Source organism: Cottoperca gobio, chromosome 16, assembly GCF_900634415.1.
Source record: "Cottoperca gobio chromosome 16, fCotGob3.1, whole genome shotgun sequence".
In the NCBI taxonomy this organism is placed as follows: domain Eukaryota; kingdom Metazoa; phylum Chordata; class Actinopteri; order Perciformes; family Bovichtidae; genus Cottoperca; species Cottoperca gobio.
Genome location: NC_041370.1, coordinates 16,773,047 through 16,795,984, shown reverse-complemented (window position 1 = coordinate 16,795,984; position 22,938 = coordinate 16,773,047). Strand labels below are relative to the sequence as shown.

Below are 22,938 nucleotides of genomic sequence, written 5' to 3'. Positions count from 1 at the left end.
GAGAGCAGTTAATAATGGCTAAACACAGCAAAAGAACAGGCCCTTCTGTAGATAATTAGATTCTGATTCAGTTTGTTAGTGCCATCTAGTGGTCTTACAGAGTGGTTGCACAGCAGGCATGCGGTGCATTTTATGATAATAATCTTACATATGTGTGTAGGTGACAATTATGTCATTTTCCCTTCAGAGAGATTGACTTTTTTGAAGTATTTTTCGGAAAGTACTGAGAAAAATCCTTTTTACTAATGAACATAAGCCTAGATGACTTTATATCTTGAAGTCAGTGTATCACTTTCTCAAACCATGAAGTGTCAGACAAGTTATTTCGGTGTATGAGTGAATGCTAAATTCAGTGGGTGACAGACACAGATGCCCAGAAGCTACAGTAGGTGAGCTGTCACAAAGGGGGAAATATTGCCTTGACGCTAGAACAAATAGTCAAAGAAATCATATAATCAATAATGGAAATATCATTTGTTAGTTGGCCAAACCAAATGAGTAAACAACAACAACACAAGACACACTTTGCCAGGATGAAACAACTTCACACTTAGCTGCTCGTGTGAGATTTAGAGCACAAGATTGTGACCAATATATCCTCTGTGGTTTCATGCAAAATATTTGCTGCTGCTGAGAAAGACAACACCTATTTCATACCTGAGAAGAAGGTGTCCTTTCAAACATCCGCGTACAAACAAAGTTCTGTAAAATTGCTTGCAGGGACACGGGTGCTGAAGGTAAATTAGCAGATCAACTGTTAGTTATGGTTTTGTGCAAACAACAAAGCTTCAATTTTGTAAATATTTGAGTCTGCTGAGTTTCCAAGGATATAATTGCATAATAAATGACACGCTGCTAATACATTTTCTCTGGTTTCTTCAACAACATATACATAGGGATACAAATAATCATATGTGCATCAAAACCAAAAAACTGTCTTACTGGTAACTTCTCTTTTTATTTATGAAAACATATTTGTGTTTTGACATTTAACGTGGGGTTGAGGAGGTGGGGGAATTGTATGGTCTACTGATTCATGCACAGTAGCAGCATCTGCAGAGGACAGATAAGATCATTAACGCCCCCTCTATGGTTCTTTCCTACGGGTTATCACAGACACAGATCTTCATCAAAGTAAATACATTTGCTGAGTATAACATCTCCGTCTTGGTTTTATCTCATCATCTTGCTTTTCATTGTTGGAAACAAAGGACTTCCCCATATTGGTCTACATATCAATCTTGCTCAACTGTATGCAAGAATCTGAAAAGAACATTAACACGTGAATCACACACACACACACACACACACACACACACACACACTTTTCTCACGGGTTTTAGTTTGAAATAAAAACAAATGTTCAGTGTAAAATAGGCCTTCACGTCACAGTACGGGAGATGTTTAATATTGTTGTTTAAGTTTTTTTTGACAGGGTTTTTCCCTGCCTTATACTAGGAATACAGCATCGCCTCGCCTTCCTTCCCTCAAAGCTTATGAGAAATAATGAATGAATAAAGATACTTTCAGGACGAACTAGATGTTCATGTGTGGGTGTATGTGAGAATACTGTCGTTGCACACACAGTTTCAGAGACACTGGTTGTTCCTTGTACGTTTAATGGCAAAATAACAGAGGACAAAATAAAATATTTACAACACTTAGTAACATGTAAACACAATCTTCTGTACAAAGAAATATACATGCAAAAGTAAAAATAAGTCATAATAAGACATTCAAAATGACATTGCTGCAGTCTTGTTCTATGTGTATTTAAAATATGACATAGTTATGAGGTTTACATCCTGGTTGTGGGCAAACTGCCCGACCCTCTGTACATCTTTACATCATGTATAGGCTGGGTCTCCCAAAGGCATTTTATTACTTAGATCATATTCTTCCATTAATAGGCTTTAAGAGAATTTGATAAACTGATTAACAGCATGATTTTGGGAAACCTAGAGCCACACCAATAAATAAAAATGACACAAAATGTGAGACTTAGACTGTACAGACCAACAAACTCAACATGTTATTGACGTCTTCATCAAATCAGACAGTAACTCTTACAGGCTTCAAATAAAAAAAGAAACAATGAACATTTTTAGTTCCACCCACCTCTCTAGATTTACTCCCTCAACTGGCACTTTAACAACGTCGTTACCTAAAGACATCAAATCATTCAAATGAAAATAACTGGAAGATAATCTGCTAATGCTGAAATATATTTATCAAAAGGGATACATTTGAACTATTCGGTGGTAAAATATCTGGGTGTCTCCTAAAAGGTTTAATGCTTAATTCTCCAATAATTTAAAGTCTGCGGTGAATGGGCCACAATGAGACATTTGTACAGACCTACTGCTTGGTGAAAGTGTCAACCAAGTCCGTCTTATGACGTCCAAATGAGATGCTAATAAACTCTAGCGACAAACATCAGTATCTACCTACAAAAGCCAAACAAACTCACACAGCAAACCACTTTGTGCACAGCTTGAAACAAGTGAAATATTAGACTTTTTCAGCAAGAAACCACCACACAATTTCTTATTACAATAAGAATAAATAAATCCAGACTGAACCTATGTAAACACTCATATGTCCTGGTTCAGTGTGATCTGTTATAACTTAACATGAGAAATCATAAGAAAACTAACACATTTTAGCAGGAAAAGAAAGCGTAGTCAACTTTGGTATTGTTACAGAAAATAAAAACTTAACAATGACAAAATGAAAGCATAAGTGCCTATATTTTATAGATACACATTTTTATACATTATTTCCGAAAAACCCGCCTCTTGTCTGAGGTTTTTGCAGATATTAATACTGAACTTAATACATAAGAGTTAACACAATACAGACATCTATCGCAGTACCAGGTACGTACATGCCTTTTTAAGAATACGGCTACAACACAAAGTCTTCATAAATAGTTGCATAAATGTTAAAGCTGCAACATTGCACATGGGAATTGATGCAAAATACGAGTGCATTTCTAGTAGCGGTTTGTTCATAGTGAAAATCCAGCTGCCGAGGGTCCTCAGAGAGTAACCTCACCAACTGCATGGACTCACTTTTACTCAGCAAATGAAATCGCTTTTGTTCATTTGAGACAAATTCTTCAAAATGAGAATGAAAGGCAGGAATACGTTATTTACAAATAAGGCGGATGCAGGTAAAAATCTGAGAAGTTTTGCCAAATAGCTTTAATGCTTGTTCAATTTAGTTTCTCTTAGTGTCACAAACTGAAATGATATAACCTTTCAAACTGAACGGGGGCATAAAGATAAGCAAACTATTGCACTGGATGTAACTATAATGTGTTTCTGGAAAACATGGTTTTGGTCTTCATCTTGTTCTAGAATAAGTGGACCCTGCTGATGGGTGCCCCTTTGTTCAAACATCTCACTTCTCTTGTTTTCTTTCTACGTACTAACTCACCTTTGTTTTCCAAAAGGTATGAATAAAGACAGTTCTCTGTTACTTCACTGTACATGGTTTCATTTACAAAAAGTAATCTCTCGTTACAAAAAAACATTTTCTTGTGTTCAACCGAAAGCAGCCTGAATTACTCTTATTATACAGTATTCTATTTTCTCTGTTCAACACTGTCCGAAACACAACACTTGCTCAAGCTTGCTGAGGAAGCGTGTTGAGAAAGCTCGGTTTTCTCTCCCTGCTAAGTCAAGGTTTGAAATCTTAAACAGATTCCAACAGTTCATTTGTTGTGCAGGCATAATGACAATATGCCAAGGTTAAGGAGGGGAGTTAGGGAGAGTCAAAGGGTTTATCAGCAGAGGTCGGTCAGTCAGCAGCAGCAGGACTTTTGTGGCTTAATGAGGGAAAAAGTGATCATTGTGGAAATGTTGCTGGTGGTCCTTTCAGTAACACAGCTCAACTGAACAAAGTTAACTTGTTACTCATCCTCCATAGTTTTCTGGAAAGGCAGGACTTCCTTCAATACTCCACAGTACATGTTGCTTTCACATCTACATAGTGACCTCTTTGTTAGGTGTGGTTGAGCAGGCGGCTGTGAAGGAAGGCCTTAATGGTGCCAATGGGCCGAACATCGTTCTGGTGTTTCCGTCTCTCGATGAAGGAGATGAGTCTGGAGGTGTCCAGATGTTGGTGATTCTGAGATGGTGGCAGCGCTGGTGGCTGCGTATGATTTAAGGTGGCATGGCCAGTGTCTCTGTTTATCACAGCTCGAGGCTGGAGCCAGGGCTCCTGCAGGCAGGACGCTGCAGGGGGCCGTCGCTCCGGCTCGCCCTGGAGCAGCAGGCAGATAAAGTCCCTGGCAGCTGGGCTCACACCCTGGAAGTAGTCCTCGGGGAAGCTGAAGTCCAGGCGACAGATGTTCAGACACGTCTCCTCCAAACTTTCATCCAGGAAGGGAGAGGCGCCACTTAGTACGACGTAGGTCACCACCCCTGTAAATCATGCAGTCAATACACCAATAGATCAATCAATAAATAGTGAAGTTACACAATTACTTAGCAACAGGAAATTATGGGATAATAGTGTATAAAGTCACCAGCACAATATATTACATCGTTATTTTAAAATAAGTTTGAATGATGTTACATATAAGTTACAAACTGCTTGTGTTTAGTTACAGACCTAAGCTCCAGAGGTCAGACATAAGTGAGGCAGGCTGACCCAGGATCAGCTCAGGAGCAGAGAACTCTGGGCTCCCCATGAGAGGATGGGTGTAGAAGGAGGGAGGGTTCAGCTGAATGGCATCACCAAAGTCTGTCAGCTTGATCACTGGCTGGGATGATGCATGTTCCACCACAATGTTCTCTGGCTGCGGGAGCAGGGGAAGGAACGTTAGACACATCCACCGGTCCAAACCGAAACTCAGCATATATAATTTTACATGGTTCGCTGACTTGAATGTACTAAAATCTATGCATCAAAGAGGTTTCTTTACAATTACCTATTTGTACATGCTGACGTCTTTAAATGTTTCTTTATGTTGACTAACAGTCCAAAACACACATTTTTATTTTGATCTTAAGATAAATAAAAACTGAAAATGTTCACATTTAAGATGCTGGAACCAAATAATGTCAGCCATTGTTGCTTAAATAAGACTTTAAATAAACTGATTAAATAACTGACTATCAAAACAAATCATTTTGTGTTAATATACTAATGTCAGAATATGTATTTACTTTGAGATCAAGGTGTGCTATCCTCCAGCTGTGCAGGTAGTGGAGAGCTTCAAGGATATCTCTGAGGTAGAGAGCCACCTTCTCCTCCGTCAGGTTGCCCCAGCTCACTATATAGTCCAGGAAACGTCCCTGGTCTGCCCTGAAAAAAGAAACACAAAATGCATTTATATGTCATTAGCGACTTGAATTTCTCAGGGATAATCAATTTATGTTTTTCAAACAATGAGGAGTCACAACAGCTACAGGGAAACACAACTGTACTTACATCTCTTGTACAAGTACGTAGCTGTTGGCCGTCTCATACGTGTCCAGCAGCTTAACCAGGTTGGGATGATCCAGAGCCTGTAGGAGTCTGACCTCCTGCAGCACCTGCTCTCGACGCAGCAGCTTCTTGTTTATGTGTTTTGCTGCAATTGTCCGTTTACTCCCTCTCTGGTCACACCGCTTAGTCACTGAGAACCTGCCCCTGGGGAGCAAAACATTTATTTTTGAAGAATGAGTGTGATCCTGACATCAATGGGGAGGTCATTCCACCATTTTGGAGCCAGGATAGCAAACAGGCGGGTTTTGTTTGAGGGGAATCTGGGTCCCACTCGCAGGGAGGGAGTAGCAAGCTTACTTCTACTATATATACTACTATGTTACCACAATTCAAAATGTATTAGCTTTGATGGGGTCGAGGAACACCCCATGACAGTCAAACAGTAAGAGTTCAAATAAAACTTGTTGTTTTTTGGTACAGTCTTACCTTCCGAGTTCAGTGATCTCTGTGTAGTGGGACTCGAAGCTGCTTTTCCAGAGGACTTCACTGCCATCCTCGGGGGTTCCTGAGAACACATATTGTATCCAGACTTGATTAAGTATACTAATCACAAACATGCATTTAAAAGGCAAGCACATCTACTTAAGTAGGACTCTTAATGAAAGTGCAACTACAGTATTGGTGGTTCAAAACCTAATTTATGTGGTGCTAGTACCACAATGTACCCAATAATTAATCTTTACAGACGAAACCCAGGTAGCTGGCAAATGAATAGTTAAAGGGCTTATGGCATGACAGGACTCTCACCTGAGACTCTGAGGCTGGCGGAGGAGGTGACAGAGCCTGCTACATTTGTGGCAACACAGGTGTACACACCACTGTCCTCTATAGACGCTCCCAGGATACGAAGAGCTGCCTCTCCTGTCTCACTGTTGAGAGAGAGAGAGAGAAGGATGGAGAGTTGAACCTTTGAACAACCTGCATCATGCTAGCTTGAGGTTTTCTCCATTTGATTTATCAAATTTTCAGAAGCATTTTTATATTTCTCAGAATTAAGGCTTCTAATCCCACGAACCTGATGCTTCAATGAAGTCAGTTCAAATCAAGTCAAGATATATTCTGTCACCTGTAAGTGATGCTGTAGTGTCCGTTGTTGCTCAGAGTGTTGTTGTCAGGTCCCCGCCAAGTGACGGTGGCCCGGGGTCGACCACACGATTTACACCTCAGAGTAACGCTGTCGCCACTCTCACATGCTACATCGCCAACAGGGATGAGGAACTCCGGAGGAGCTGGAGAGGAAGAACAGAGGTCAAAGATGAAAGAGAAGGTTATACTGTACCTTGAATCCCAAATCCACTTAAAATATATTTCTATACTTGTTTAAAGTTACACGTTTCAAAGTGACAGGAAGGAATAGATTTACATTTTAAAAGACCATTATGTCCAATTCAAACATATAGATTTGTAAGGTTTATGGTTTTGTTCTTTCTTTCTATATTTCCCTTCAGCCTTTTTTACACAGACAGACAGGCAGGCACACAGACAGGCAGACAGACAGACACAATGTGTACTTACCATCATGGATGAAGTTGGGATTTAAAAGCTGTAATAAAAATGTAAAGATTTTTTTTTTATTTCTTGCACAAACTAAAGTGTGAAAAGCAATTTAATTGGGTTTGTAAAAATGATCTTCACACTCTACCTTGACAGAGACTTTGTTGGCCAGGCCGTCCTGAGACTTGCGGTAGCCGTTCTCCATCTTCCTGCCCTCCTTGTCTCTTTTCTCAGACTTTCGGCGGATACGGAGCGCTGTATGCCATGATAATGATTTTCTAAAGCAAACAAGTCCAGAAGGGAGAAGTTTCAGTTTCTATTCTGTTTTTTTTTTGCATGTTGTTTATTTATTTTTTATCTTGATGAATTGCTTGCTTTTGTCTCAAGAACAGGAGAAATGTATTCTTACTTGATGGTTCCTTCAGGGAGTTCAGGTGTGATGGAGGCTGACGTATGTCCTAATACATAGCCAGGGATCCAGCCCTCAGCGGCAGGGCAGACCTCATTGGACGCCCGGTACACCAGGAACATGTTCTGCTGGTTGCTGGCTAGCATTTGGACCACCTCACCCTGCACCACACTGATCTCATCCTCCTTCACTGCCACATAATCCTGGGTCACCAACATGGTGGACACACTGCTGCTGCTGCTACTGCTTTCACTCTGTCAGAGAAGACGATTGGAAAACTTTAGACTTTAGACAACACTTTAAAAAAAAAAAAAACACAATGTGAGATTGTAAGGGCACACACACACACACACACACACACACACACACACACACACACACACACACACACACACACACACTTCAAAATACACACATGCACATACATTTTTGATAAACGGGAGTACAGAGGTGTGTCAGTAGCTTTGCACCAATCAAATGCAGGATTTGATTGACGGAAACACACACAAATGACCTTGCTATAATGCTTGATGCATGCAGGAAGCATTAGATATCTAATCTCGCATAGATATGGTTATAGCAACAGTTTACATCGACAGAGATGGTTGAGTAATTGTATAAAACAGAAGTTATGTTCTGAGAAGATGTGAAGCAGATCCTCGGGTTAGATGCTGAAATAAGAAACTTTGTGGTTTCAAGGACAGAGTAAAGTTGAAGAAAAAAAAATAGACACTATCAGCTTGAAGAGAGACAGAGCAGGTTGAAGTGAAGCAAACAGCAGCTGGTGTAGTCTCGAGGCTAACCATTACAGGGAAAAAAGAAGAAAGGAGGTATTATGTGAAAGAGCTCCTCATCCGTGACAAAGTTTTGACCAAAGATGATTGATTATCACATGAGAATATTCCTGCGGAAGTGTGAATGAAAAAGATCTAGAAATGGCGTTTTTTTCTTTAAATAATTTTGTAACCGTTAGTGACTATTAGCTGCAGTAGAGAAGCAAACACATACTGAAGCTCAGAGAGTCTAAGAAAGCAGAAACAACAGTTGCTCTATGAGTCAGATCCACACTGTTAGTACATTCCAGGAGAGCCAGAAAATTCTCTCTCACACACACTGTTGGTGAAGTTAGTGCACTCAGATAGGCGTTAATCTCCAGTGTAGTAGTTGTTGCATGTACAAGCCATTCTCAGAGCCAGCGGCACGGTGACTGACGGACAGCCAGTCAGTGAGGGCGGGGTTAGTGACTAGTGAGTAGCTCTAGGCCTCACTAAAGCCTGGGCCTCAACTTGGCATCTTACCCCGTTACTCTGGGTGGAGTGTATGGACTGCTCGCTGGTGGAGGAGCAGGTGCTCATGCGGTCTATGTCCTTACTGTGGGTGGAGTGGCGGTGATGAGAGGGTATTCCGTGGCTTCCTCTTCCCAAAGAGTCCCCTCCACCACCACTGTCACTGGGGTAGGAGAAGGAACCAGGCCGGCTGGCAGGAGAGGGAGGCACAGCAGGGACCATAGCCCAGAAAGAGCCTTTATGAGCTGGGCTGGAGGGGACAAATGCTTCCTTTCCTCCACCTCCAGGGGACTGAGGTGAAATCAGAGGAGAAACTGTCCCAACTCGAGGGTTTTTTAGGGTCAAATTCAGAGGAGCCACAGCCATCTGTGGTATACCAGCTGTTTGATGCTTCTGGGGTTCTTCAGGGGGTAGTGTCAGACCTGGTCTGAAAGTACTCTCCATGCTGTCTGATGGTGTGTTACTGTTATTGCTGTTATTTCCATGAGGACTATCCAGCATCCTCATTTTAGGGACCTCTGAGGCTAACACCTCTCCATTTGTGGTGGTGTCTGGGTAGGGGTTAGAGGGGAGGGACTGGGGGAGGCAGGGTGACCACATACCTGCTGATCTGTCGGGCCCCTCAGGGCCCGGGGGATGGTGGTGGTGGACGGGCTGGGGGAGGCGTGAAGATGGCTGGGGGATGCGGGAGGGTCGGGTGCGAGGGCCGCACAGGGATGAGGAGCTACTCCCTGATCCTCCAGAGCCGCCGCCGCCACCTCCCCCTCCCATGTTGGAGGTACTGTTGGAGCTGCTCCCTCCTGGCAGGCCTCCAGTACTACTGCTGCTACTGCCAGGTGGACCGCCCGGCCCACCACCACCCACGTGGTTCCTCTGGTACTCTATGGGGGATGTCAGAGCTGTGGGAGGGGATGAGGGGCAATATTTCACTCATGACACAAAAGTATATTTGAGTAAAGAAACCTTAAGAAAACAGTAGAGATTATTTAGTTCCAAGAGGTTGAAAAGGTTTAAGTAAAATCCTGAAAACTCAAACATAATGGACAATTCCACTAAAGGACAAAGCCCAGCATCGTTTCGGTGTAAGCTTGTAATTTTGTGTGCACATCATTCTCTTACCATTGAGGAAGTTTCGCTGGTTCTCCAGTATCTGGCTGACCTGGTGGATCCAGACTTGACTGACTCCAGGGCTCATTGAATGGAGCGTGTACCTCTCCAGGTTGCCACTAGATGATCTGGAGGTTAGCGTGAACTTGCAGGGGTCATCTGCATTTTCTTCTAAACCCAACCAGCTCACCTGAAGTGATGGACAAGAAAAGAGGAAGAGAGAAGAAGGAAGGGAGAGGAAGAGTAGCAGGGGAAAATAAGTTTAAATGGCAAGGGGAGATGTTTTGATTAAGAAGCTACAGAACAATCTACAGTATGTGAGCAAGCAATATATAGACAGTGTCATTTTATCAAATGTGGGAGGCTTGTATTTTCCTTTCGCAGTAGCTTTCTGTGATTTTATTAAGCTGCACTTACTTTGATGTTGTTCTTGAAGAGGTAGCCGGGAGAAGAGAAGCCCTTCTTTTTGTCTATGGGCTCGCTGAAGATGACAATCTGCTCAAACAGGAAGACTCTCCTCTCTTTCATCCTAGACAGAAGTCCTCCATCCTGGTCTGACACCATGAAGGTGTCTTGGAGGAGCAATCTGCCCTGCGCCACAATTTTACCCTGAAGAAAGAGCGAGAAAAGAGAGTAAATAAATCAGAAGATAGGGAAAGTGGAGGACAGCATGCATCACACATGCATCTTTTACATTTCCAGTTGTCATAACTTAAATTTGGAATAGGCAAGAGGACAAAAAGTAACAACAACAGAAGCATGACCAATACCACACAAACCTACAGCGCTTATGTCATATCTGAAATAATGAGCACACACTGACACCTAGTGGCAGTTGACTGAAATTAGAAATTGATTTCTGCAGGGTGTAAACTCTTTACATTGATACATTATTTAATTCAGTATAGTTGTCCAAGCACACACGCACACTGACAGACACATACATGCACAAACTTCTGAGAGTATAAAGAGAAATCTTACGTCGAAGCCTTGAAGGCGGCCAACATTCATCATGTCATTGCAGCGCTTGGGGACCACGCACATCACCTCTACAGCTTTCTACAGTAGAACGTGAGAGCAAAACAAACTTTCAGAGATAGAATGCATGAGAGTCAAGTAAAAAAGAATTGAGGATTGAAATGCGATTCTTAGCATCTCTAACAGATTGTTGTACATCATCACTTTTAGAAAATTTGAGTTGCAACCTGGGCGTCACATTACCTCCAGCTCTGTCGTATCAACTCCAGCTTTCTTAGAGATTTTGTGAAGATCCTGTGAAAGAGGTCAAATACATAAAAATGATGGTTGTGTTGATCAATACGGTATGTTAAATATACAGTATATATATATATATATATATATATATATATATATATATATATATATATATATATATATATATATATATATATATGTATTTTAACTAAGCCTGAATGCAGCCTGCAAAGTAAGGTGGACTTACCTTCAGCAGTAACTGGTACTTCATTATACGTTGGACAGGTTTGATAAGCAGGTCAGTGATCTGCAATCTGTGGCCCAATCGCTGCTTGAGGTCCTGATGAAAGATACAAATATTATTATGTATACACTGAAATACTGATCACATGGACAATCCAACATTGTGTAGGTTTGAGTAGGTGTAAAAACAATCTTACTTCAAAGTAAGTGTCAATGTACTCTGACACAATGTGCTCAGATTTAGGTTTGTTCTGGCAGTACACGATGTACATGTGTAGCCTCCGCTCCTGCAATCGAAACAAAACCAGAAAACAAAGGTAGCTTTTAGAAGTGAGAAAGAAATACAACAGCTTAGAGAATATTATTGACTTACTCTCTCTTTTAAATGCAATAAAAGGTACTTGATAATCCACCCTTAAACAAAAATGTAATGGAAAGCAAATGCGAATAAGTTCCTCACCTGTTTGACAAATAAAGGAGCCAGCCTGTCAGGATCTTCCAAACACTTCTCAAGCTCTCCTAGGAAAAGACTGTGGACCAAACAAGAGAGAGACTCATTATTTAACCTGCCAAGGAACAAGGTACTGTCTGTATTTTTATTTTATGTTGTCTGTCTTCACACTGGTGCAGATAATACAACTTTAAAAACATTTGTCATGGAATTTGTAGGGCATGTTAACTGGAGAAGACTGCCAGCATACTCTTTGTGCCAGTCATATATCTGATGGATGTTTCCAAAGACAATCTTGTCTTTTCCTCTCATGTCATCGGGAACTCCTTCCTCTTTCATCCTGCTCATGTAGCCCTGAGAGTAGGAACATTGGAAAGCAGAGTGTAAAATGTACAGCAAACACTGACCAAAAAGCAATCTCTGAAAGCTTATATTAAGATACTTTAATATCTGTTCTTACCTCCACCACTGATCCCAGATCTCTGACATAGTCTCTCTCAGTCTCCACCAGCTCCAGAAGCACATAACTGAGAGACACAAAACAGAAATAGTCACTGTGTAATACAAACCTAATGCACTCAGCTGTGGATGGACATCAGAAATGTTCCATATAAGCACACAAATGAAGACAAACGTGATTAACTGATTAAACTCAAGCAGCTTTTGTTTAACTAAACACTAACAAGACATAGGCTTATAACTCACTGTCTTCTCTTGAAGAAGCCAGACTTGCGCTCATCCACCTCATCGATGGGTGAGGAGGAAGAGAGGAGGGAGTTGTCGGAGGGGTTGAGGGAGGGAGAGCTGCTGTCGCCCTGCTCTACTGACAGAGAACTGGGACGATCCTCCAGTGACTGAGGAAAGAGGAGGACAGAGGAAAGGAGATGAGGAACAAAGTGGGTAAAACAGAAGAAGGAAGAAAGAAAGAACTTTCACTAAGCCGAAAAATAAAATAAACTTAAAACATATTTACAGTATGTGATCTTATCTTTTGGACAGCATGTTTCATTTAACTGTATTATCTTTACTTTGGTATGTGCCATACGGTATGTAAGCCAGTTGGCATGTGTGTGTGTGTGTGTGTTGGTAATATTGGACAGAGTGCAATGCCCATTTGTTGGAACAGTAGACAGCTGGCAGTGAGTCACAGTCCTTCTGACAGATGACTAGTAGGCCATGATGCCATTCTCTGTCAACAACACCAGTGTACTTGTGACTTTTGTTTAGGGTTTTTGTCTCACCATCTTGCTCTTCACCAGCTCTTCGATGGCACTGACCAGTTCAGCAGCACTGGGTGTCTCTGAACTGTTGGGACGAGCGGACAGACGAGATGCAGACTGAAAAAGAGAGACAAAATGGAAGAAAGACAGGAAGTTAACGGTTAAGGTGTATAACATGACAAATGTAAGACTTGGCGGAGCTGCATGCGTACAGGAGTCATATATTCTCTACTGCTGTGTATGTGATCAGGCTCACCATTGTTGAGTTTGGACCCCGATATTCCACATGTCCAAATAAGGACTTGGTGGGTGTGATCTCCCTAATAAAAGGGTTAACTGGGGACCAAGTTGGAGCCAATTACAGGCTGGTCTCAGGGGAAAAGGGTTAACAGTTATGAGGTAGGTTTAGGTCAAGGACAAGCTCTGGGATTGGACTGCTCTTCAAGCACGAGCACCATGATTGGTGCAATTTATATTCAGCAAACAGTGTTGCTTAATACTCCACTGGAGGGAAAGTTTGCCTCTGCAGCTGAGCCCAGACTGAGGCATAGTGGCGGGAAAACTTTAAAAGGATCCCCTGTTTCAAACCAGACTTAATGGGAATTCACCATTTAGTCCCACAAACACCTCACCACTGCAGCAACACGTGAATAGCGTGCAACAGTAGAACAATTACACTCCATGGGAATGACTTTTAGTTAGTGAAAGAAAGAAAACAAAAAGGCATGGAAAAACTTCGATAAAGAAGGATCCAAAGTGGAGATGATGAAGTGGTTTTACATGGAGAGATAGGGAAACTGGGAAAGAAGAGAAGCAGAAAAGAAATCAACGTAATGCTGAAGGGAGGAACATGCAACCATCAAGAAAGTAAAAAAAGAAAGAAAAGTTATTAGTGCCAAAGCAGACGTTTAGTTTGATTATTGTAGGCTTTGTGTGAACCTCTATATGGAACAACAATCTGGCTACTTAAATTAAGATTAATGTGGATAAAATAATTGGCAATTTGTAAAAGAACAAAATAAAATAAAGATTCTTTAGATGAACAAATCGAAGCTAAAAAGTTGAAAAGGTTCAAAAGGCATCTTCTTGTGAAGATAAATGTATTTTGTTTGTGCCTGCACTTAAATATGTTATTTTACTGTATATTTACATGTGCAAACCCCCCCCCCCCCCCCCCCAGTTAATGAACATAACATCTGTATTTGTGTGCCAACATATTGCTGATAACGAAAAAGCATATTTTTTCCTATTTTTAATACAGTGAAAAAAACTTAATTTTGTTCTGGTTAAACTTAAATATAAAGCACAACCCATATGTGTCTTGGGTGGTATTGTGCATTGCGCTTTCTGCATGTCATTGTCTGTCGCCATGTAAAGTTATGTATTTAGATTGCCCTGCGTGACCAACCTTGTCGTCTTGGGAGTCGGGCTGCAGCAGGCTGTGTTGCTGGATGGCCATCGGGGGAGGTAGAGGGACAGCATCCGCCCCCTCCTCTCCTTCCTCCTCACCGCAGCTCTGCATGCCTGATGAGGAAGACTTGGACAGGGTACCACTGCTCAGCCCCTCATTACGCATACGCTGGAGAGAGAGAGGGAAGGAGAACAATGATTGTCAGAACAGAAACGCTGTCTTTAAATTGTTCTGACAGGGTCAGTTATCCGCTGCTTTATCTGTTCTTACTTCCTCCAGTGTCTCATCCTGTGGCGTGGCGGCGCTGTCATCAGAGTCTTTCTGCGAGGCCATTGTGTCCATGTTCTTCCTCGTGCCATCGCGGTTCTTCTTGTGCTTGTGCGCGAGCTTCTTGACGTGGCCATCAGCCTTACCGGAGCTCAGCCGCCGCACGGGGCTGGTCAGCCACTTCCGTAAGGTGTTCCCAGGACGTTTGGGGCCTGGTGAGCTGTGATGACCTATGGTATGGCTGGAGCCTGGTTGTAGGGCGTCGTTACTGGATACAGACAAGGTGTCTAAGTGTGAAAGAGAGTAGAGAAAGAGAAGGTTGATTATGATATTATCACAAATATACTCCATGATCCGAATGTAATCAAAAGGATAATCTCACCAAAAAAACTAAACACAAAATTGGAACTTGCTATTAGTCTTACATTGATTGACAGGTCTTTCAATTCAGGGACACATTTGATTAATGTTGTCTGGTGCTCTAACAAGTGTGTTTACATCACAAATGCTTGTATTTCCAGTAAAAACTGTTCTATATTTTGAAGTGTATTCAACTGAAAAGTGTGCAATATTCCATATTTCTGTAAATGCTATAACCTCTTAAATTATTAATATACCCCAATATATCATTTCTTTAATTATTTGGGCAATAATCAGATTTTTCTTGTTTAAAGCTCTCTCTATATATATATTAAACTAGTCAATAAGTTGTAAATGTATGTTACAAGTTGTAATCACCATACGTACATGCATATGAGAGTCTGCATGTTAGAGAACGTTGTGGAAAGCCACGGTATATAATAAAAACACGTGTGCTTTGGTTTGTTTGTACAGGGTTGGTATGTGTTATGTGCAGTAGGCAGGCTGGCCACCTCCTCACAGTGATGGCGGTGCCTTAGGGAATCTGTAGGAGGAAAGCTCTTCTTCGACTTGTGATGGAGCGATGAAAAAACTAATACAGGATAAAGGGATCCTGGAAGCTTTGTCTGAATACTTCAAAGATACATCCACCTGTCTGTCTCGCCTGTCTGCTCATTCACTCCGATTCTCCTTCCTATCTTTAGTCTAACTCCCCTTTCTCATCCTCTACCCTCATTAGTTTTCTTTACTGTCATCAACAATGCTGCTGCATGCTACTCAGTGAAGAAACCAAAACGTCTCGACAAGCTATCTGACCAATGAGTCGTGTGATGATAATGCTGAGGTTGGGTTTCTTTGTGTGCTGTCACACAGTGTGACCCCAACTCTGACACCACACAGCATTCCCTGGACAAGACCTCCTGTGTGACCTCACAGTTCAACAAAAGGTAACAATATAATTTAGTTTCCCTTCCTCTGCTGCCAATGCAACAAAGTACAGAAAAATAACCCCCTAGATATGACAAAGAACTTTGGCAATCACCCAAAGATGTGGAGAGGAGCTCTTACTATCTATCACAAACTGGGACTACAACACCTGCTAAAGCATGCGCCCCATGTACTAAGGCTTAGTCCTTATCTGACCTGCAGTGCTTTGTTGCATGTCACCTCCCCCTCCCCCCTTTCCTGTCTACAGCTGTGTTATCCAATGATGGCAAAACAAAAGAAATGCTTCTAAATACACTCCCAAACTGATGTTTTCTATCACCAATGAGAAGATTGTGCAGATGAGCACATGACTGCAGAAACAAGTGCATTTCTATGGGGGCTGGAGTTGACTCAAGGCCTTACTCTCCTCCTATTGCATCACATCACATCGTGAGTTGTTGAGCTTCAAAGCAAAATTAAGAAATAATACAACGAAATGTATGTTTTTGAGAAATATATTAACTAAATTTCAGGATACTGTGCAGCCGCTTGAGCAAAGAGTAAAAGGTTTGAGAGATTCAGGCTTCAGCCTCTCCATCATTTTGCTATTAAAGTGGTAAAAACAAAGATGCAGCTGCTACAGATTAAACCGTGTGCCGAGGCTGAATGGCTCTTATGAATGGCAGGTGTGGAAATAGTGCCTTCCCTCATTGGACACTTTTAACACAGCCTGAATGAAGGCATCTGCATGTGAAAATGCATGTCCGTCATTCAGCCTGTGGGAGACTTATTTTTACTGCGCTTTGCTGATACAAAGCATGTGTTCTCACATCGCATGCAAGCAAAGTTTCATTTGGAGATCTCTTCAGTATAACCTGAGTGATAAGAGTCATGATCTTTCACGGATTCTGCGATACTTAAGTTGCCTTGTGCAAGATGTTCTTAGCCGTAACTCAGGCGAACAATAATGTGAATAAGTCAAGGCAGAGCAGGTGAGAACACATGATTTTATCCTGTTTTCATCTGGCAATTAATTTTTTATACCAGACAGAAAGTCAGACGGATACTGTACCATCTACCAGGGAAGAAGAGGCTTGAACTGCTCTACCCAAAGGGCATATTAAAAGACGTCAGGAGATGTGCAGGGGTTTTTCCCGTCTTGCTAGGGGGGGGGGGGGCAATTTGATGGAAGATAATCCTTTTTGTTGGCACAGATTTACATGCTACTTCACTATTTAGTATAGAATTTATTGAAGCTGTGCGATTTACCTTCTACCCTGCAGTACAAAAATAAAAATCCGAGTCACAACTGTTTGTTACGATGCTCCTCTGGAATGTTTTAGTCATGGAGCCTATTTAAGGAATACCTTAGCGTTCACTATTGTTGGACTCAAAGACTATAAAAACCTTTCTTTACGAGTTCTGTATCTTGTTACTTCAGTAGACATCACTCGCACATTTGATCCATTACTCATATCAAGAGCAAAAAGTACAGGTGCCGACAAGGCCTTTGAATTATTAGGGTTCTAAAGTCCTAAAAAGTGACCACTTAAGAAAAAGTTATTTTCTAATGTAAATTATTTTTATTATAACTGGCAGACAACACTGACGACCCACATCAGACACCTACTTGCGTGCATTATTCAGAATTTAACACCCAGGTGGAAACTTGTGCTTTTAAAAAGGGAATGAACACAGGAGTCAGGACTTCTCACGTACTGTAGAGCAAACAGACCGTGCTTCCTGGAGATAATCTGGGGTTACAACCTAACATGTAACCATTCTGTTAGCAAGTACGTCTGAACTATTACATCAAAGGCTGCGGGGCAGTTGAGCAGACAAATATTTTACACTGTCAATTCATATAATTACTTTTTTATCTATTTGAATGTTGTTCAAATACTCATCTACAGAATGTTAAACTGAGTTGAATTTGTGATTCCAGTTTAAAGGGGAACTAGAATTCCCTAAATTCTCACTACTCTTTTTATTAGGAAATGTGAATAAATGGGCATGCATATGACATTTAGCTTTAGTAATAATTGAACCATGGCTAATGCTGTGCTTTTGGACAAATGGATGAATAAAATGTTCACAGTTCTGACAGTTCGATAAGCATCTGATGATGTCTACGTGCTCTGAATTATGCTGAAGAGGTCGCGCTAAGAGGGGTGTACATGGGTGAAACATGGGGTCAGCGGCCTTGACACATTCCTCCACAGTAGAAAATAACCCTGCTGACACACTCACATACACATACAGGGCATGACCTTTGCCCTTTGCCCTGTAGAGTGTCACCTCAGGAGCAGCTGGGCAAGCTCGCACTCATGGGAAACAAAAAAGGGGAACACAGTTTGTTCGCAGGGGTGACACAAGCCAAGTGTTTATCTTCTTCATTTAATCATTGTTTTTATATAAAGAGTTACATTTGTGTCACGAAACTAAGCCATGCGTTTGGACCATTTATTTGAAGTAAAACTACATTTATTAAGACACAATTATTAAAGACTCCTTAAAACAACTGGTCCCATCACTAATCATCATTTCCCAAATGTAAAAATACATTTACAATTATATATTACCGATGTATTGTAATTTCCCCAAAGCTGCAACAGACTAAACTTAATGTAGCAAAACCCTATTAAGATCATTTATGTCTGTAACCATCTCGTGGCTATAACTGTAAATCTTTATCATAGTCAACATCATTTTTTCTCAGTCAACAGTCTTTAAAACAATTAATAATATGTTTGTTAATCTTTGCTTGAATAATTATACTGCTGTAAAAGTAAACTGGCGTCCATACCAATTTGGCATAGAAGGCATCTTGTTTACTTCCTGGATAATTCATCAGTAGACTCATTACAGACCCATCTGCTTAAACATACAAAAGGCAGCATTCATACTGAATATGCAAAGGCAAGTCAGATTTGTTTTCCACCTCCTACTAATACCATCATCTCAGTTTAGGTCTATGGGCTGATATTCCTGAGAAGAGACACACCAAGCGTCCACCAGATGGTCTTCACTGCATCTTTAGATGTTTGCTAATCTATCTACAAGCTACCGACACACTATCATAATTCAGTCACACCACTGAAAAGAACACGCTAGATTTATGACTTTGTGTGTGTGCCTGTGTCTCAGAATAGGAGGAAGGGGAGGGGCAGTTGTACAACTGGAATGATCCCAAAAGTCTGCGCAGCTCCACAGAAACATGCCTGGGATTCCAGAGGTGTCACCAGGGGAGCATCTTTCGTGTGATCTTATCTTCCCCAGGAGAAGGGAAACAAACACACAGACACACACAAACATCAGTCGGTGTGGTTGGAGACAAGCTATAAGGGGTGGAAGTGCAGGGTGTGGGAAAGCTCCTGGGGTTTTGGCTAGCTGATCTGTAAAAATGTGGACAACGCTTGAGAGGGCTTGCCACCAACAGCCATAGTTATGGAGGGCGTGGAGCTGGGATGGGAGATAGGGGAGAGTTTAGAGACCACCCTTTACATATTCTGACAAAATTAGTCAGATATATTGTTGTTTTTTAAGGCTTTATCATACTGTATGCAACAGTCAACTGTGCAAACATTAAACAGAAAAAGGATTGGGACAGTGAGAAGCAGCCGTCCTATTCTATTCTATTTGACCTTGTTTATTTCTTTGTTTCCCTGGGGTCTACAATAACCCCCTCTGCCCATCTGTGCAGCACCCCTCCTGACGTGGCGTATATATAGGCACAAAGATATAATCTTATCAATGTGATTTCAGTAGATTTAATATCTCATCACATAACGATGCATTCACCAAATTACTTTCACTGCCATCATGTGACAACATAATCCACACTTGATTAGTGAATGCCCTCTGCATTAAACCCATTTGACAATAGCTGAAATAGAATCTACAACAAACAAGGCATCGTATAGACAGCTGTCAAAGTATTGGACATAAGAGGAACAAAGAATAATACCAAACTGGTAAACTACAGCAACTTGCAACTCTCATGTCTTTTTCCACTGTATAGAAGCAGCAATTGCAATTGTATCTCCACATAACAATCAAATGCAGCATTACACAGATGTGTTACAATCTCCATATCAAACTCTATAGCTACAGAATAAAAAAAACAGGATGGTGTTTTCAGGAAATGTTTTAGCAAGCAAAACCTACTCTGATATAAACAGAAAAGCAAGAGAATGACTTGTGTTCCACACATTCTGTCATTACTCATGTGTTACACATGATGGAGGCACCTACCCAGATCCAGTAGCCAGAACTTGCAGCTGTCAGAGTTTCCTCCCTGTGCTGAATCCATGGAGCAAAATGGGTTCAGAGACACTAAAGACTCAATTCGATGGGCCATGTCAGTCAAATCCCAAGCCTCCGGAATTCTGATTTGAAATATTCCCTTATAACATCTCCACAGGTACGAAAACAGACACGTAATTCCTATGCAAAAATTGTTTTTTTATAGTTCAAAGTAAAAATGATTCTAAAGTAACTGCGTCGCTGTAATTCCAGAGAGAGAAAGTGTGAAGTCCAGTGTGAGCAAAACGAAAAAGTAAAATGCAGCATTAGAAAGTAGGATGTTTTCTCCCTCTCTCTCTTTATCTCCTTCCTCCCTCTCTCGTGAGTGGGCCGCTGTGAGGGTATTGGGCAAACCTCCACTGTGTCTCTATGTTCCAAGGGGATGTCTGTTAACGTGCAGCACATCTACCGTATTACCCTTTGTAGAAGCACCCACTCAGTTTGTGTGGGAGGGTGCATATTCTACAGGCATTAAGATGCATACAAAGTTGTGCAGTATGCTTGGATCAAATATAGACTTGGTTATGAAATCCAAGTGAAGTGAACAGCAAAATGTTCAGTGAAAAAATATGTTTTATATTTTGAATGGTTGGTTACAAATGTCCTTTTTTCCCCTGTAATTCAGAATCTCCATCGGGGGGTTTTCAAGGGTCTGAGTTACCACTATACACGGTATATTCAACACCGTTTTCCCACATCTTCACTTTATCTGACACACTGTGCAGTCCAGAGTAGCTGTACAGGCCAGATGCACAAAGATCTCCCTGTTTAACTGTGAGTGTGTGTTTGTCTCCCTGGGCTCTAAACACACTCTATCCTGTAAGAACACGCGCACACTTGTTCATACACTGGCCTGTGCTTACTCTCTGCTTCTTACAGAGTCCTTTTAAAAAAAAAATCAAAAGTCATTGAGCTTGAACTTTTGTATTTATTTCATTACGAGAGGCACTGAGAGTCGACTTGCATGCTTTGGTAATAGGGGGAATTCCAGTAATCGAACTGAAAATGTGATTAGTGTGTATATGAAAGTGCTCTAAACTGGATTTAGCAGGAATGTGTAGGTTGGATAGGTTTCAGCAGCTAGCAGAACAACACAGGACTTAAATAAACATTTAGAAAATACACACTGAACACATACTATAGATGTGAACTACTGTTATTTCACACTTCCTATAATCAGAGCAGACAACCAGCTGCCAGCTATACACTTTGCAGCCTAATCCTACTGTATATGAACCATTCGATTCCACTCTATTCTGTTATTCCAGACACAGACGTTGGACCCCAACAGTCCATTATTCCTGCTTGTGAGACACAGCAGAAAAAGAGGGGATTTCCCAGAGAACACTAATCCCCTAAACCGTCACCCCTCCACAACTTTGGACAGAGTGGGCTACATGGTTGGTCAGTAAACACAGAAGGCTGACAAAGTAGCAAAGACATTTTGTCATTCTCGTCTTTGGCAACAGCCTGATTTAACCACAGCTAACCCCATGCAGTGAGAAGCTCCTTTTCATCATTCCTACTGGCCACACAAACACACGGGTACAAACAGTGAGGGCTTGTTAGGCGCAACCAGAGAACCAAACAAAAGCCAGATAAAAACAAGAGCCTTTGTAAGGAACAGAGAAGAGAGGCAGGGAAACTGCAGTAAAAAGCATAAAACCATTCTTCCTGTGCTGTACTAGTAAATCATTCAGGTAATTCCTAAAGTTGTTAGTTCCTGTATGTACAATCCAAGCATCCTATAATTTTAAATACAAACCTTTCTCATAACTGACTACAAAGAGACTGCCAGGAAAATATTTGTAAGCTATATTACCATAGAAACAAGCGGTGCAGCTCTCACCCACTCTTACAAATTAAGGAGGGAAAGAAACTTCTATCAAGACAGGATGACGGCAGCTCATAACTCCAACGAACCATAAGTCCAATGAGCGTCAGGTCTGCGTATAGAGTCCTGTCCTCTCTCTCCCCTCTGTTAAAAATCATAATCTGACCAGTGCGAAACAAAGAATAGATATAACTAAGTATTATTGGTCCCTTGGTATGTATAGTATAGGCAGACACCTTATCTATTTATATATCTATTTAAACATTTAGATACCAGTCCCCTTACATGGCCCAGGTACAGACATGAGACAAAATATCATACAAAGGCTGAGTGAGAAACAGTAAGACAGCAGATGATATCACATCATACCAGAGCGGAAAACAGACCAGTTCACCCAATGAAGGAACCAATCGCCATCACAGAGGCAGATCCAACAACAGTGAACACGAATATGAAACTGGATAGCACCAAGGTCTGACATGAGGCACACCTACTGGATAAAGAAACCATCACCACTACAACAATACCCATCAGCCACCTGAGCCAGCTACTGGAGCTTTGTGAGAGAACTTGAACCAAATACATGCTCAGGGAGTTTGCAGGAATAATAGGTTGACTTTTGAGGATGGGAGTATAAAAGAATGGGATAGAGTTACAAGGCATCATGATGAAGCCTGCTCTGCAAGGCTGAACTGTTGTTAATAAATAAAACATATTGGATACTAAGAACTAGCAGGCTAACTCTTTATCAATATTCAGAATTGGGGGATAATGTCAAATTAATCATTAATGTTGTCATTCATGTTGTGCACCAAATTCTATTTTACTCTATTCTATTCACTAGTCTGATATATGGACATATACGACTAGTGAATGTATCATCTGCGTGTCTATGTATGCAGAAGAAAAG

General features: G+C 41.3%; 1 protein-coding gene across 3 annotated transcripts in view; it reads right to left on the bottom strand.

Annotated features, from left to right (window-relative positions):
• Positions 1-1,601: 1,601 nt before the first annotated feature.
• The window catches only part of triob (trio Rho guanine nucleotide exchange factor b), a 103,962-nt gene continuing 82,625 nt past the window's right edge, over positions 1,602-22,938 (bottom strand). Inside the window, exons 38-61 of one of the 3 annotated variants that reach the window (XM_029450782.1) lie at positions 14,606-14,889; positions 14,333-14,503; positions 12,946-13,041; positions 12,410-12,558; positions 12,165-12,231; positions 11,955-12,058; positions 11,714-11,783; positions 11,451-11,540; positions 11,258-11,350; positions 11,017-11,067; positions 10,777-10,854; positions 10,213-10,404; positions 9,808-9,985; positions 8,701-9,587; positions 7,403-7,656; positions 7,142-7,271; positions 7,015-7,042; positions 6,566-6,728; positions 6,247-6,368; positions 5,926-6,004; positions 5,443-5,643; positions 5,178-5,316; positions 4,621-4,807; positions 1,602-4,430 (exon numbers count right to left, since the gene is read on the bottom strand). In XM_029450782.1, coding sequence (XP_029306642.1) covers positions 4,009-4,430; positions 4,621-4,807; positions 5,178-5,316; positions 5,443-5,643; positions 5,926-6,004; positions 6,247-6,368; positions 6,566-6,728; positions 7,015-7,042; positions 7,142-7,271; positions 7,403-7,656; positions 8,701-9,587; positions 9,808-9,985; positions 10,213-10,404; positions 10,777-10,854; positions 11,017-11,067; positions 11,258-11,350; positions 11,451-11,540; positions 11,714-11,783; positions 11,955-12,058; positions 12,165-12,231; positions 12,410-12,558; positions 12,946-13,041; positions 14,333-14,503; positions 14,606-14,889 — 4,235 coding nt within the window. In that variant the 3' untranslated portion in view covers positions 1,602-4,008. Of the gene's footprint in view, positions 4,431-4,620; positions 4,808-5,177; positions 5,317-5,442; positions 5,644-5,925; positions 6,005-6,246; positions 6,369-6,565; positions 6,729-7,014; positions 7,043-7,141; positions 7,272-7,402; positions 7,657-8,700; positions 9,588-9,807; positions 9,986-10,212; positions 10,405-10,776; positions 10,855-11,016; positions 11,068-11,257; positions 11,351-11,450; positions 11,541-11,713; positions 11,784-11,954; positions 12,059-12,164; positions 12,232-12,409; positions 12,559-12,945; positions 13,042-14,332; positions 14,504-14,605; positions 14,890-22,938 lie in introns of those variants that run through there. The other 2 variants (XM_029450784.1, XM_029450785.1) reach the window with 2 other exon arrangements.